The sequence below is a fragment of the Chionomys nivalis genome, chromosome 6 (genome assembly GCF_950005125.1).
Source record: "Chionomys nivalis chromosome 6, mChiNiv1.1, whole genome shotgun sequence".
Lineage (NCBI taxonomy): Eukaryota > Metazoa > Chordata > Mammalia > Rodentia > Cricetidae > Chionomys > Chionomys nivalis.
Window position 1 is genome coordinate 64205131 of NC_080091.1, and position 16692 is coordinate 64221822.

General features: G+C 36.3%; 1 protein-coding gene across 1 annotated transcript in view; it reads right to left on the bottom strand.

Annotated features, from left to right (window-relative positions):
* Positions 1 to 3900: 3900 nt before the first annotated feature.
* Positions 3901 to 16692, bottom strand: part of LOC130876349 (ADP/ATP translocase 2-like) — a 188789-nt gene continuing 175997 nt past the window's right edge. Inside the window, exon 2 of the mRNA XM_057772869.1 lies at positions 3901 to 4873. Within this exon, the coding sequence (XP_057628852.1) occupies positions 3901 to 4873 (973 nt within the window). The remainder of the gene's footprint in view (positions 4874 to 16692) is intronic.

Here is a 16692-nt window from a genome sequence, read left to right on the forward strand (position 1 = left end):
CTTCTGATGTGGGATATCCTGAATATGTGTTGCTATTCTTGGTTGATGAATAAAACTGTTTCAGCCAATGGCTTAGCAGAGTAAAGCCAGGTGGGAAATCCAAAGAGAGATAGAGAGAGAGAGTAGGCAGAGTCAAAGAGACACCAAGTAGCTAATGAATGAGAAAGATGCCAGAACATCACCAGTAAACCACATCCTTTTTGTGATACATAGATTAATAGAAATGGGTTAGTTTATGATGTAAGAGTTAGCTAAAAATATTCCTGAACCATTGGTCAAACAATGTAGTATTTAATATAGTTTCTATGTGATTATTTTGGTCTAGGTGGCTGGGAAACAAAAGTACAGTCTCTGTCTACATTCTTCATAGTTCTTGAGATAACCAGGCCCTGTAACTTATATCCGTCTTTTAACCTTAGTGTTCCATCTTCTCTGTATTTCCACAATTTGTCTTGTTCCTTCATGGCCACTACATTCAACTTTTCAAGTGTACTCCATTGTTTTCTCCATCATCAGAGTTAACATGACTCCTAATACAGCTTCTGTTGCTTTTGTGCTGCTGCTGCTGCTGCTGCAGAGGATAATGATGGTGAAGATGATGATGATGATGTTGATGATGATGATGGTGGTGATGATGATGATGGTAGTGATAATGAAGATGACAATAGTCCTATTTATCATTATTATTGAGATTCTGACTGTTTTACAGTTCTCTGTACAGCTGGTCACTCTGTAGACCTCTTAAACTGCTAAGTGTTACCCCACACCTGTCTGTCAGCTGTGAAACGGCTTACTCTACCTATATGTGAGTGGCTTAGCAGGCTTCATGTTTTGCTGTCACTGTTGCTTCTGTTTGCTGTCTTAGACCTCACTACTAAATGCACACACACAAAAAAAGCCAATAGAAGGAAAACGTTCTGGAACCAACTGTTGTAGCCCCAGAGGAAAGAAGTTTATCTCAATCATTCAAGTAGTGAGCCCAACAACTAGCTTTTAGAGTCATAGTATGAGTGTTTATATCAGTCACAGCATGCCTCACAGACAAAGGAAGATTCATATTTTCACTAACTACATCTCTGCCCCTTTACCACCTATCACTGTAGTCCCTCTAGTGATCACCAGAAAAAGTATTTCAATTCTGCCTTACGTAGAAGGGATTGTAAGATCATTAGGTGCTCATGGATTGGGGTAGCAAAATGTCCATCACAAACTGAGACAATCATGACTATATCTTCACCTACTGACATAGGGTAAATCAGCTATGGTCATAACAGAGTTTCATCAAATAATTTCAGAGTGTTGAGAGAAGTTGGTGTTGGTATAAAGATAACCATCTGCCTTGTTGATAGTATTCTCAAGATTTGGCAGTGATGGAGAATACAACAGCATCCAAATTTTAAATTAAACTGTCACTCGTGTAAGATCTTTGCTTTTCTATATGAAAATGAACACCAGAAGTAATGACTTTAATGACGATTTAAACAATTTGTCATTAGCTCTAATGATGATTTTAATGGATCGTTAAGGATACTTAACATCTTCCCAGTTTCCCAAAGAGAAATAGGGCCCCTTATCCACCACATAACTACCTGTGTGTGTGCCTGACACATTTTCTTTATTCAGTTCATACACCTATGTTCATACTGATTTCATAGGTTAATTATTTAGCATAGTGCTTCAGGGAACATGGAAGTGTAGATATCTTTAAGGTACTTACTTTGTTTTGTTTAATATTACTTCAATTTGAAGAAAAGCCCTTTGTATTCAGTTGTCCTGGTAAGTATATATATCTTATTTGCTTGCCAAGAAGTATTTCCACTTTGTTTTGTTTATTACTTTCATGGCAGTGCTTTAGTCATTTCTACTGGTTGTCACTAAATGCCTTAGATATTATATGAGAATTTTTTTTCAGACAGGGTCTTAGCTGCTCTGTAGTCTAAATTGACTTGGAAACCCACTTTGTAGCCCACGCTAACATTTGACTCATGAACAATTCCTAGTTCTGGGATTTACAGGCATGAGACACCATAAAAGGCTAAACATAAAATAAATTGATTTTCATAAATTTTGAAGTTATATTTCTAACATGAGGATTAATGCCTGTCCAAGATATAGTGCTCTTTCTTCTTGATGCCCACAATCCACCTGTTCCTTCTGTCCCCACATTGCAGACAGAAATCTATAATAGCCCGGTAGTGGTGGTACACACCTTTAATTCTAGCACTCAGGAGGCGGAGACAGGTTGATCTCTGTAAGTTTGACACCAGTTTGGTCTACAAGAGCTAGTTCCAGGACATGTTCCAAAGCTACAGAGAAACCCTGCCTCAAAAAAGAAAAAAAAATAAATAAAAAGAAAAGCAAAAAAGAAAATCTATACTGTTCTTTATTTCTCCTGAAGATCCAAATAAAATTATAGATATTCTTTCCTCACCTGAACTTAATCCCTATCCAAATGTCTTCTAAAGGCATTGATTCCAAATTCCAACATTTTAGAGGGTAAGTCTTCTTTATGTGGATTTTAGAGTAACAATTTTCAGTTCATAACAAATGGACAGCATTTTCAGTATCCTTTCTGTTGCACTGATTTTTTTTTTTTTTTTGAGTATACAGTTCATTTCTGTGAGATAAAGGCACATGGGCAAAATTAATGTCTAAACTTTTTCCACCATGCAAACACCTCATTGCTATTGTTGAAAGCATGTCTGTGGTATTTGAGGTTATGGACCATCTCAATTTATTCAGCAGGAAGCTAATCGCTAATTAACCACATTTTTATTAACACCTTTGCCAAACATACCCACCCTCACAGAAAGGATTCCAGCTGTTTCGCTAATTGTTTAGGCATCAGCTAAGTCAAGTACCCCACTGGTCACAGGTAACAAATAATGCTCAAACATCTGCTTGCTAACAATATAACCTGACTCATTTACCATCACTGGTTTCCTGATATTGTACCCACAGGAGATGTTTAATAAATAATGAAATTCTCCTACCTGTTGAGAAGAATAAAAACAGCTATACTATGGAGGCCAAAGATACCATGGCCCTTTGTTATCTTTTAGAAGGCACAATTGCTGGTCATGAGAACTGTGAAAATTGTCCTGAACATCAGTATATTTTCATAGCACGGTCTGAGTTTTGTGTGGACTGCTCTAAAATTAGGTCAATTCCCCTGGGAATTCTTCTTGGATTTAGGAGAAATATAATTTCAGTTTCTGCTTAGTTTGTTGACAAAGCAAGCAGTGATCCAAATGATTAAACTCCTATCACCAGAGATAGTTACAAGGCCATGCTTCAACTAGCTAACAATGAGACAACAAATCGCAAGCTATTTGGTGTTCTGCCCTCAAGAACAGTTAGTTTTAAATGTTCTCAGATAAAGTATTAAAATTCAATAAAATAAAACAACATTTTTCAAAGACATACTACAATACATTTTAAATAGAAGCTTTAATTTTAGAATGCTATTTATGCTAAATTTCAAAATCTTAATTTTGTATTATTATTTTTGCATCTACCTAATAAAACACATTTATTGTCTTTCACTATAAGAGTATATATTCTCTTAATGACAAAATACAATGCTCTTTCTTTCCAAACACTTTGTATTTTTTTATCAGCATTTTTATTTTTTTTTTGTCTTTAGGTATTTTTTATTTCCTCAATTTTTATTATCAGGAGTGACTGAAATAAAAAATATAATTGAGTTCCATCATTATTGTCATTATGGAAATGGCTTTAAGAGAAAACTGGTCAGATGAATATTATTGCTTCCCACTTTTCAACTGGTAAATAGTTGCCATTGATAAAACAGACAAGCCCAGAGAATCTGTCCAGAATGTTCAAGATATGATGTATTATACAACATGCCTGTTCTCGGGGAGAACATCTATGACATAATTATGTGTACTTCTTGATCTCATCATATAAGACAAGCACAAAGCCACCACCCATGCCCCTGAGAACGTTGGACCATGCACCCTTGAAAAAGGCCTTGCTTCCTTCGTCACGAGCAATCTTCCTCCAGCAGTCGATCGTGCCTGTGTACAAGATGTCAGTTCCTTTGCGTCCTGACTGCATCATCATACGACGGCGAATCGTGTCAAAGGGATAGGAAGTCAAGCCAGCGACAGCCGTGACAGACTGTGCAATCATCCAGCTGATGAAGATGTGAGTGTTCTTGGGATCTGGAAGCATTCCCTTTGCAGTGTCATAGATGCCAAAGTAGGCAGCTCGGTAGATGATAATGCCCTGGACTGACACATTAAAGCCTTGGTACAGGCCCCTAATCCCATCAGATTTGTAGATCTTAACCAGGCACTCACCAAGGCCTTTGAATTCCCTTTCAGCTCCAGCTTTGCCCACATCAGCTGCTAGATGGGTACGGGCAAAATCAAGGGGGTACACAAAGCACAGAGATGTGGCCCCAGTGGCACCACCTGATGCCAGGTTCCCTGCAAAGTAGTGCCAAAACTGGGTCCTCTTATCCACACCACCCAAAAAGATCTGCTTGTATTTATCTTTGAAGGCAAAGTTGAGAGCCTGGGTGGGGAAGTATCTGATGACATTGGCCAGGTTACCACGCCAGAAGGACAGGACTCCCTGTTCCTTGGGGATACGAACCACACAGTCTATAATGCCCTTGTATTGCTTATCTGCCGTGATTTTCTTGCTGGCATGCTGCACCTGCAGCAGCAGCTTGACCCGCTCGATGGGCGCTACAGCCGCCTTGGAGATGGCCGCGGCCACTCCACCTGCGAAGAAGTCCTTGGCGAAGGACACAGCGGCATCTGTCACGTTGAAAGAGAAAGAAAAGAAAGGCAGGGGAGCGCGGAACGGGACTGGCTTGACAACCGGTTTCGACTCCCAGACTCTGGGACAGCATTTTTATTTTTATTATTTTAGCTCACATACAAAGCAATGGGCTTCACTGTGGCATTTTCATACAAGGATACATTACACTTTGTTTTTATCTCCCCCCATTCTTGCAGCTCTTCCTATTCCCAAGTCCTCTTTCCTTGTCCCTTTTGACTCAGAATATCTTTTTTATTCTGTTTTCAAGCCACATATAATCACTCACCTTCACTTTTCCCACCCACAAAATCTCTTCCTCCCCCATCACACCCCCTTTCTCATAACCCTCCCCACACACATGTCCACAAAAAATTAAAGCTAGATTCCTCGTGTAAGAGAAAACACTTTGTATTTTTATTTTGTGTATATATTGACTTCTACCAGGGAAAAATCCCACATTTTCATTTTGCAGTGAATGCATATACACACCTCTCAGTTGAACAACTGCTTTCCAGTGTTACTGAGAAAATGGAAATAAACAGAAGAGAAGGTCCAATTTCTTTTTATGAGGTTGTGTAACAACTGCTACCTACTTATTCTTTTACAAAATCTTAATGATATTCAATGTGATAGCCAAAACCTGTGTATCTTCATAATTACTTTGAGAAGATTCACTTGTCTTTTCTTGGCTGTTATCCAGGTATGTTTGTTGTTCTTTGTGATCTCAGCAACTCCTTTCCTCTCTGCTTCCTCAATATGTACTTTCAAGGCACCAACTTCCTCTCTATGCCTTTTTACAAAAAGACACAGGGATTTGATGGTGTCAGCAAAGTATCCCACAATAACCATTCCTCTGGGAGGTGCTAATCTTGGGAGCCATCTCTGAGTTTATTCTGCCTCATAGTGGAAGCATTTTTATCTATTATCCATGTCTAACTTTGTAATTAGCACATTTGTTCCACAGCATCCTACTTACTTGAGTGTCTACGGTAGTATTAATTTAAAAAACAATTGCGTATAATTCAAAGAAGAGGAAAAAGAGTAAATTAAAGTGATTATTTACTCAGAAATAAACCTTTCCAATTAAAGTTTCAATTTTCAAGCATTAATTTCCATGGTATCTCCCAAAGAACATCACAAAGTCTATAACTTGACAAAAGGAACACTACTTACTTTGCTTGAGGTAAATAGATTTAACTTGTATTTCAAGTGATTAAAATTCTAATTTTTATTATAATTGATTGATTATAATAATAATTAAATGAACTGTATTGATTGTCAACAATACAACACTATGCATTTGTGTTTTAGGTTATAAAATAGAATTATTTCCTTAAATAGATATTAAAATCACACATTTCACATATTCAGCTATATTTATAATATGATCAGAAACAAGCATTATCTTTCCAAGATAATTATTTTATGTTTTAAATGCAGATAATAAAAACCATCTTAAAAAGGTATAACAAAAAACAAATTAGACTCCTGCTGTGGGTTAGTCCTTTTTTTTTTTCTTTTTCTTTTCCTATTTGCTACTCTTTATTTTTTTATTAAAATTTTCCACCTCCTCCCCTCATCCCACTTCCCTCCCCTCCCCCTCCCTCTCCAGTACAAAGAGCAATCAGGGTTCCCTACCCTATGGGAAGTCCAAGGTTCTCCCCCCCTCCCCCACGCCCAGGAAGGTGAGCATCCAAACAGACCAGGCTCCCACAAAGCCCGTCCATGCAGTAGAATCAAAACCCAGTGCCATTGTCCTTGGCTTCTCCATCAGCCCTCATTGTCAGCCACATTCAGAGAGTCCGGTTTGATCACATGCTCCATCAGTCCCGGTCCAACTGGCCTTGGTGAGCTCCTATTAGATCAGTCCCACCGTCTCAGTGGGATGACGCACCCCTCGAGGTCCTGACTTCCTTGCTCATGTTCTCCCTCCTTCTGCTCCTCATTTGGAGGGATAGTCCTTTATGCTGTGAATAAATATTATTCACATCGTTAATAAAGAAGCTGCTTTGTCCTATAGCAAGGCAAAATAAGAATGGGTGGGAAAGTCAAAGTAAAAAAATATAGAGGAGAATGGTGGAATCAGGGAGATGTGAGCCAGGTTGTTGAAACAAGATATTCTAGAAAACAGGTAAAGCCACGAAGCCACATGGAAAAATGTTGATTAATAGAAATGGGTTAATTAAGTTGTAAGAGCTGTTTAATAATAAGCCTGAGCTATAAGACAAATATTCTATAATTAATATAACTATGTGTATGATTATTTGGTACTGGGTGGCAGGGACAAAAGAAGAGCTCTGCCTCTGTTTACAAACTCTCTCATCACTTAACTCTCTACATTCCTAGAGTGTGTTACAAGTTAAAAAATGTCTAGCAAATTCCTGAGACACATATGTTCATCAGAGAATTTTCTGTAGATATGTCTGTGAGTGAAGTGGGCCAGAGATGCATTCCTACAAGACCAAGCACCATCAAATTCTGCAAGGCAATCTCACACCAGAGGAAGGGAGAAGGGGAGGGTTGAGGAGAGCTTGAGGGAATGTGATAGTTGAGATGGAGGAAGGATAGAGATGAGAGCCAGGCTTGAAAGGAGCAAGCATAGGACCAAACTAGTTCCTCTGAATGTGGTTGACAGTTAAATTGCTGGGGCAAACTGAGGGGCCCCTGGCAGTGGCACCAGGATTTATCCCTACTGCATGTACTAGCTTTTTGGGATCCTATTCTTTTTGGATGTATATTTTGCTTAGCCTAGATATAGTAGGGAGGGCCTTAGACCTTCTCCAGAGCAATGTGTCTTACCCTCTCTGAAGATTGATGGGGGTGTGAAATGGGAGGAGGGGAGGGAGTGGGAACTTGGAGTGTTTTTTTTTTAAATCTAATAAATTAAAATAAATAAATAAATATTTGGTTATTAAAAGAAAGAATTAATGAACAGGAAGTCTGTGAACTTTTCACCATTAAACACTTTTAGGTAAATAGGAAAAAGGGATGCATATATACCTGAACTTACAAGACTGACAAGGAAAATTAACAATGTAGTCACCAGTGATGTAATATTAACCAATTATCTTAAAGTAACACAGTATGTTTATATTTCTTCTTCTTCTTCTTCTTCTTCTTCTTCTTCTTCTTCTTCTTCTTCTTCTTCTTCTTCTTCTTCTTCGTCTTTTAAACATTGTATCTTTTGGTGACATTCTGTATAATTTATTTTGTTATCTAGCAAAATCTTCATTAGCTTAAATTTGTACTTAATAGAAATGAAAAAAAGGCTGTTATTTTGTTTATAGACCTGTGACAGTGAATAAATTTCTACTGTCAAAATACAAAATATAAAGCTAATTGTTAGAGGTCATGTCTGAAATTGCAGCTCATTGGGTGAAGAGTCAGGAAAATTGGTCATTTGTTGCCAGTTAGACTCCCTGTTTCAGTTAATCAAATACCCATATAAACACACATTTTTTCAATAAAACAATTCCAATTTATGTCATCTTAGATAACTATACTGATTATTATTCATCAAAAATGTTGTAATGCAAATTAAGCAGCAATAATATTTTTGTTTTGATATTTTTGAGACAGGGTTTTTCTATGCTGTCCTAACTATTCTGGAAGCTGCCCCTGCCTCATTATTGCTGAATTACAGACTTGCATCACCACTACCTGGCCAGTAATAGTTTTAAAACATTTATATTACTTAATTTGCATCTAATCACTCCCAATTAATAAATTAATCTCATGAATCCTTTTTCTCCAACACAGTTTTTTGTTATTGATTACTTGTGAATTTTATGCAATATACCCCAATCACACACTAGTCCCATTCCTCCCAGGTCCACTCTTCCACTTGTGTGCCTTTCCCTCCCCACTAATGTAATATATCAACTACAACTTGTGTTGCCTATATACTCACTGAAGCATGGACAAACTTCCAGTAGCCACCCTCTTAAAGATAACTATGTTCTCTCCTATCCCTGTCTGAAACCATCAGCTGTGAAAAGTTACACTTTGGCATCTTTATCACAATTTTTAAGGACTCTCTTCAACCCTGTAAATGGTTTACTTTTTAGGAAAGTGAGGTTTTGCTACAGAAAACTTCAATGTCCTTCAATTATATTTCAGGACTAGGAATAATTATGAGACTCACTGGATGCTTGTCAACATTATTTATTGAAAATATAAGAAACATTGAAAAAAACACAAGTAGAACACAATTACCTTGTAATTGTTTCAGTTTTGATCCAATAAAATTAATCTCAATCTATTATTTATTATCCACAAGGGTGTGATTTGCTTTTAATTATGCAAGAATGCAGTATTAGCATCAGTTTGAAAGTCTGATATTTCAGGAATTAGTACACAGTGTGTGCTATGGGTATATCTAAGTTACTGCCTATTTTATTTATTGATCAAAATATTATAAAAATAAGCAAAGTGTAGATATAAATCACATTGAAAATGTTCCTGTCATCAATAATAGGTATTGTTTTTATAGTTTTTTTTAAATTTTTACTAGACTTCCCTCCAAATATTTCAGACTAATATATTTCACACAGTCTTTGAGATCATTGTTTTTACAAAGGAAGTGTTATTATATAAAGAGGAAAGCTAATTAACAGTAAAGGCAATGCTATGCTCGCATTAATTCATAAATATACACTTATCAATGTAGTTGGCTTGCTATATAACTCCAACTGTATTTCTCCTGAGCACAAATGTAAGTGACCCTATTTTCTACTACAGAGCTATACATGGTCATCTATATTCACAGCTGCTCTATTCATAATAGGTATTAAGTGGAATCTGCCTAGATGCTCATCAGCACATGAATGGGCTATGAAATCTGTTGCAAACACACAATAAAATTTTTATTTAAATGCAAAGAAAAATGAAAACATTACAGTTTCAAGGAAATGATTGGAAGTTTAAAACATTAGACTGTGTGATTTAACCCAGACTGAGAAAGATAAATATCACATGGTCTCACTCATATGTGAATTTTAGTGTTGAATTCTTTAGACCTGTATCTCAAATTGAAATATCTGTAGAGTAGTGGGAACAGAGAAAGAGGCCATTGGTGGAAGACAGGGGGAAAGACTGAAGTGGCAGTGGATTGTGGAGGTGTGTATATGAACGGCCCCCAAAGATTCTTATATTCGAATATTTAGTCACCAGGAAGTGGCATTATTTGAAAAGATTAGAAGGGTTGAGAGGTGTGGCTTGTTACAGGAAATGTGTCACTGGGAGTGGTCTTTGAAGATTCCAAAACCCACAGCCAGCCCAGTCTCTCTCTCTCGATCTAAGAATTAGCATGCAGCTCTGAGCTACTGCTCTACTGCTGTTTATGCCACCATTATAATAATGGACAGATCCTCTGAAACTGTAAGCAAGCCCCCAATTAAATGTGTTATTTTATAAAAGTTCTCTTGGTTATGGTGTGTCTTCACCTGAATAGAATGGTGACTTGGAAAGGGATAATTGACTATAGATTATGGAAAGGGGGAAATGGGGTAAGAGGTTTAATAAAAGAGAATGTTGAGTGTTGAGAGGGTAGTAAAGAAGAGGAAGGAACCAGGGACAACTGGCAGTCAGGCTGTTTGAAAATACTTTTTGGAATCCTATTGCTATTAAGCTTCCTAAATTAAATGTATATATGTTTTATATGTGTATATGAGTATCCATGTGTAAATTATATATATATGTATATATGCATATTGCATTATGTATATATACATTTACATATATCTTTTTGATTCAGGAAATATTGTTTCTTATATATTTAGTTTATGAGATTTAGCATGTAAGATTAAAACCTGTAATACTGAATTTTAGTGTCCTTTGATGCCTGTGTAATAAACACTTGATGCTGACCTGTCCACTATAAGGCCTAAAGGAAATTTTAAGTTGTGTCTACTAGTGTCAGAAAGTTAGAGCACTGGTAGTGTGCACTGAAAATGCATACAGGAGCCCAAGTCCCTTCCTTTGCTCTATGCCTTTTAGCAGACAAAAAAAAATGAAAAGGCAATCCTGCTACAAGCTCCTATCATGATGCTCTGTGGCAGGCACTATAGCACCATGAGACAGGGCTCAGGGATCATGGATTGAAATTTCTGACCCTGTAATCCTAGAGTAGTCTCTTCTTTGAGTTTATTTTCTTAGTTGTTTTATGGCAGGGTTCCAGTATATTGAGATCAAATTAAATACTATCACATTATAAGTAGTATCCAACACTCTATAGGACAGACATAAAACATTTAAATGCTTTTACACCAATGTAATCAGGCTGCTGCATTTTAACTAGTTACCATTCATGATTCTAGCATTAAGCTGTGAAGACTATATTGGCAGAAGGAGATCAGTGAGTGCTATATTTTCTTAGTATAAAACAAAACAGAGAGAAGAATTGATTGGAAACTTTAAAGACCCATAGATTGTCTATTAAACTGTGAACTGAAAATCCTCAAGTTTTCAGTGAATTCAAAGTAAGTCTGTAGATGTCACTTGTTTCCTGAGAAAACAAAGGAGAATTTCACAGAACTGAAAATAGGACAAAATGCTTGCATAGGAGGTGACTTAAATAGAAGTCCTCAGGGGTCTTTGGTGACAGATGTATCATCAGAGTTTTTAATAGTGGTCTTCTGAGGGTGATTTTTCTAGTTTAAATAAACATGGGAAGGATAAGCTATACTTTTAAAAATCATGACACTTAAATAAGCATAAAGGGAACATATGTCAGTTACTAGAGTTAATTCACAAATGTGACTACAATTAAGATATTACAACTAATTTAAAGGGATTATAAAAACACTCCTTTATGTCTAATAAATGGTGAAATAAGTCTGCTAATAAAAACTGGTTTACAACATACAGGAAAAATAAACATAATAGCTAGATTCATCTTTTCTATGGGAAAAAATAGTTCTGTGTGTTTACAAACAAAATTTATTTGTAGTTATATGAGTATTAGGCTTCATCATTTAGCTCTATCCCTAATTGTTATAGCCTTACCCAGTCAGAGGTTATGATTTCCAATCTTCTGTATCTATTGAAAAGATTCAGCATGAATTGGTCTGGTAAAACTCTTTCATAGTTTTCTTGACAATGAAATAAAAAAAAAAATTTCCCTGACCATGCAGGATACTCAGGCTTAAACTAGTCTACAAAAATAATAAGGGAAACAAATATATGTGTGACTTTGTACAAGCCTTCTTACAAAATAGTGGGAGACTTCATAACTAAGTGACTTTAAAATCCTGTCCTCGTGATTACACTTTTAGACTGAAATAATTGTATTCTTTAATTCCACCTCTTCTTGTTTTGTGTTATTTATTCTGGTTTTCTTCTTCTTCTTCTTCTTCTTCTTCTTCTTCTTCTTCTTCTTCTTCTTCTTCTTCTTCTTCTTCTTCTTCTTCTTATTTTTTACTTTTTTGTTTTATTTCCTCTTTTCTGAACATGCACTAATGCACTAAGACATTCATAGAATCCTTGCACAAGTTAGGATTAGGTGCAGTTGCCTATTATATTTGATATTTTCAGCTCCCTATCAATGTACCAGTTTGAAGGGTAGTAGGAAGAGTCTAGAAAATATTACAAAATTACAGTTGGTTCATGAATATTTAAATTAAATTTATACTGTCTTTTCTTTCATCATTCAGTACTTTTTCCATTTCTCAACTTATTCACATAAATTCTGTTTACGTGCTGGAAGATGTATTTAATTTTAGGCTATTGTGGAAAGACGATGAGTTGGTTCAGTGTGTGTAAATATTAAGTTTTCAACGAATTTCTACTGGACGTGAGGATACTTTCAACACCTTTCACCAAAGGTACACAGCTGAACAATCTGTGATTTACTGTTTGTAGTATCACTTTGTCAAGAATTCAACAACCTTCTTTCCCTGCCAGGTACTCTAGTTTTAGAATCACAGTCATGTTAGATTTAACATATTACTAAAAACTGGTGACCTGAACACTTTTTTACAAAAGAGTATGGCACTTCTCTTTTGGGAACTCAATTTCTTATATCTCTCCGTTTTTTTTTTGTTTTTTGTTTTTTGTTTTTTTTTTTTTTTTTTTTTTTTTTTTTTGTGATTTAGAAAGCAGCTATAGGATGTTATGCTGTGAATGCAACAAGGTGAAATTCCAGAAGACCTGAAAGAATAGTACAAGCTCTGTGCCTGTTGTTTTGAGAAAATGGTCTACTGTACATTTTACCTATTAGCTTCCACTACATCTGTTGTGTAAGTAAAGAAAGTATAGAAAGTATAGAAAAAAAAACTCTATCATCTTTCTCTAGCTTTTCTGACCACATGTGACGGGCTCACAATTATCTTACTGTTCCATCTATGAGTAATAAACATGCTTTATGTAACTTTTTAGGTGAATATACTTTGGGGAATCATGGTGTTGGCCTAATCTAGCTGTCTTGAGGGATATGCACTATAGATGTTTTGGGTTAGCATCCATGACTCCTGGTACATAGTGGGCCTTTCAGTTCTGGAGAAACCAAAGCAGTTCTCAGGCAGGGAAATATTCAGGCTGCCTTTTGATTCTCTATTTTTGCTAGAGGCCAATGAAGCATATGTCAGCTTTACAGGATAACTGATCTTAGACACTAAATATGTGCACCCCACAGAGCTAGCAAACATCAGTTTGTCCTGAAAACTACCATTGTATGGAATCTGGCAATTGCCATTTTATTCTGCTTCAGATAAACGTATAAAATGTTGGATTTGGAATATACTTATCTCAGCCTCGGTCTTTATAAGATTTCTCTAACCTGAGTAATATTCATATCTCACTAACTATATCAGGTAACCTTGACCTAGTAAATAAGTACTGGTGCTAACAGTAAACATCATACTAAATCCATGAATGTGGAGATTAATGAAATTTATTAGAAATTACTACCCATATTGGGACCCGATGTGGTAGGCTATCTAAGGTAAACTAATTTATTCCAAAATACTTCATGAAGCTACCTATAGTCTCACAAAATAAGCATACATAATATCAGAATTTTGGTAGCTAAGGTCTCTCATGAACTCATGGAGAGCAATGGATACAATCTCTAGTCCAGATTAAAAATTACTAGAGTTATCCATTATTTTCTATATCCTCTTGGAAGAGTACTCAACAAGAATGAGACAAGTAGGCTACAACTCCATAGCAAAACATTAGCCTCCAATGTGACTACTGTTCCCTTACAAATCCATTTTTATATTAATCCTATAGCCTCTGAACAGAGAAAACAGAAAAGGATGTTTTTAGGTTGTAACAGAACCTGGGAAACTGATCAGTCCATTTTTTTTTCTTTACACAATGAAAATCCTGAATCTTGGAAAAAAACTAATCTAACAAAATATTTTTTCCCTAATGCTAACTTGAAGGTTAAGGTTGAAAATTGTTGGTTGATTTTTAACTTTCTGTTTCTCTGAAATAACATCTTACACAGCACCTGACAGACCTTGAATTTCCTAGATACCACCTGTAGGGGAAATACGAAGATGAAAAAAAGATACCACTAAGTGAAAACTTAAATGATGGAGGATAATATTATGGGTGAGCAGACTGTTTTTCAAGTTTACAGACCTTTGGCAAGATGCAGTGTGTACCACCGAGAGTACACATTCAGAATCAGTACTCTCCTTCCCCAGCTGCCTAGAGTGTTGCTCACAGAAAGTCTCTTTTCAAATGCAAAAGAAGTTCAGCTGAGGTCCCTTGCTGTTTACCTGCTTACGTTGGTACTGTTAATACAGTTAAAAGAACCTAAATTTTAGTCCTTAAGGAAAACTGAAGATGAGTTTTCTATCTCTCCAAGAATGTTTCGGGGCTTCAGTACCTCATTGGGATTATTGAACAATCCTGCCACTTTGGTGGTGCAAATTCAAACTTCTCAGCCTCTCCGTGGTGTATTCAGATGGCTATTATTGAGTAATGTAGTCACTACTGTGTAACCTGATTTAATAATCCATTATCAGTGTGTGTGTGTGTATGTACCCATATTCTATAAGGCATATCTCTCTAATGCAGACATCTTCACTCTTTGTATCTTGTTTCCACTAAATCTTCTTCCTTATAAGGAAAACAATGATTGAATTTAAAACACAACCTCATTAAACTTGACGTGACATGTGTCTGTGTGTGTGTGTGTGTATGTGTAGGAGAAAGAGAAGGGGGGAGGGAGGGGGGAAGAGAGAGAGAGAGAGAGAGAGAGAGAGAGAGAGAGAGAGAGAGAGAGAGAGAGAGAGAGAGAGAGAGAGAAACAGACTGAAAAAGGTAGGAAAGACAGACAGAGACAAATTCCAGTCTGTATACTAGAGCAACTTGTCAACCTGACATTTACAACTTGTTCTTCATATTAAGAAATATTTCTGTAGTTAATTGTTATAATCTACATCTAGTTTTCAACAAAACATTTATTATTAACACTACTAGGTTTAGTGTTATATGATTTGCATCGATTTTAATTGCTTTTCTCTGTTCCACTCTCTTCTTTCCCCATCCCCTTCTATCCTCTCTCATAATCCCCATTCTTCAAATTTTATCATCAAGTGATGATAAAGTATTTATAATGGAAGACTTATTAGCAGCTTTGATAGTGGTGCATTAAATTATAAAGTATAGGATGGCAATGAAGAAGGAGGGCTTTGTTTTTACTACCCACATCAGCATTAATCCAATATTGAAACCAACAGATAGCCCTGCACAGACAAGCACAACATTATAAGCTTAAGGACTACAAGAGAATCAGTTATATCATAAGCATGAAGAAAATAAAAAGTTTAACATTTTAAAATTTGAATTTTGGGTAACCATTATTAAATATAAAATAGCAATTGCATTAAGTAATCAAAATACTTAGTAGCACACATTCTACTCTACAAGGTTTTCTAGATTCTATGTAAAACATTCAGAGGGTACACTGCCTGCTGCATAAGCTTGAGAACCAGAGTTAGAATCCAGAGCAGCTGTATGAGGCCATGAGTGCTAACACACGCCTCAAATCGTAGAGCTAGGAGGACGTAGAGACCAAAGGGTGCCCAGGACTTTCAGGATAGTCAAGCTACCCAATCATTGATGATATTCAGGATCAGTTAAATATATTTTCTCAAATACTAAGAGTGATGGAGGAAGACACACATCTTAATTTCATTTTAATTGTTTTGATATTATATAATAAACAGCAAATTTGGTAGTCAGAGTGTATTTTAGCTTACACTTCTAGCTTATAGTTCAACATCGTAGATATGTCAAAGCAACAAGGTGTTAAAACAGCTAGTGTTATCACATTCATTACACAGAGCTACAGAGCTAAAAGAAATGAGTACATGCATGCTTACTTGCCTCAGCCTTCTCTCTACAGGCATATAATACAGGACCCATGGAAGAGTTCTATGTAGAGTGGATTTTTTTTTTTTTTTTTTTTGGTTTTTTTCAAGACAGGGTTTCTCTGTGGTTTTGGAGCCTGTCCTGGAATTAGCTCTTGTAGACCAGGCTGGTCTCGAACTCACAGAGATCCACCTGCCTCTGCCTCCCAAGTGCTGGGATTAAAGGCATGCGCCACCACCACCCGGCTGAGTGGATATTTTTATAACAATTGTTGTCATCAAGTCAATCTTCCACAGACATGTTACTTACTAATCTGATTTAGACAGTAAGACGTCTTTGGGGAAATTCGGTATGTAGAACAATCTCTTCATAGCAGTTGTCAGGAAAGAGGATATCTATGCATGAGACCATTGATATTATCTTCTTGTATTGATGTCTCTAGAGAGGATAAAGAAATTTTCTTTTTAATCTAATTATCAGGAGCACCTCTTTCTAGTTAACATGTGTTGATAGTTGAGAACCTTGTCTCTTCATCCACTTCTCCCCATAATGACAAGAATACTGATCCTC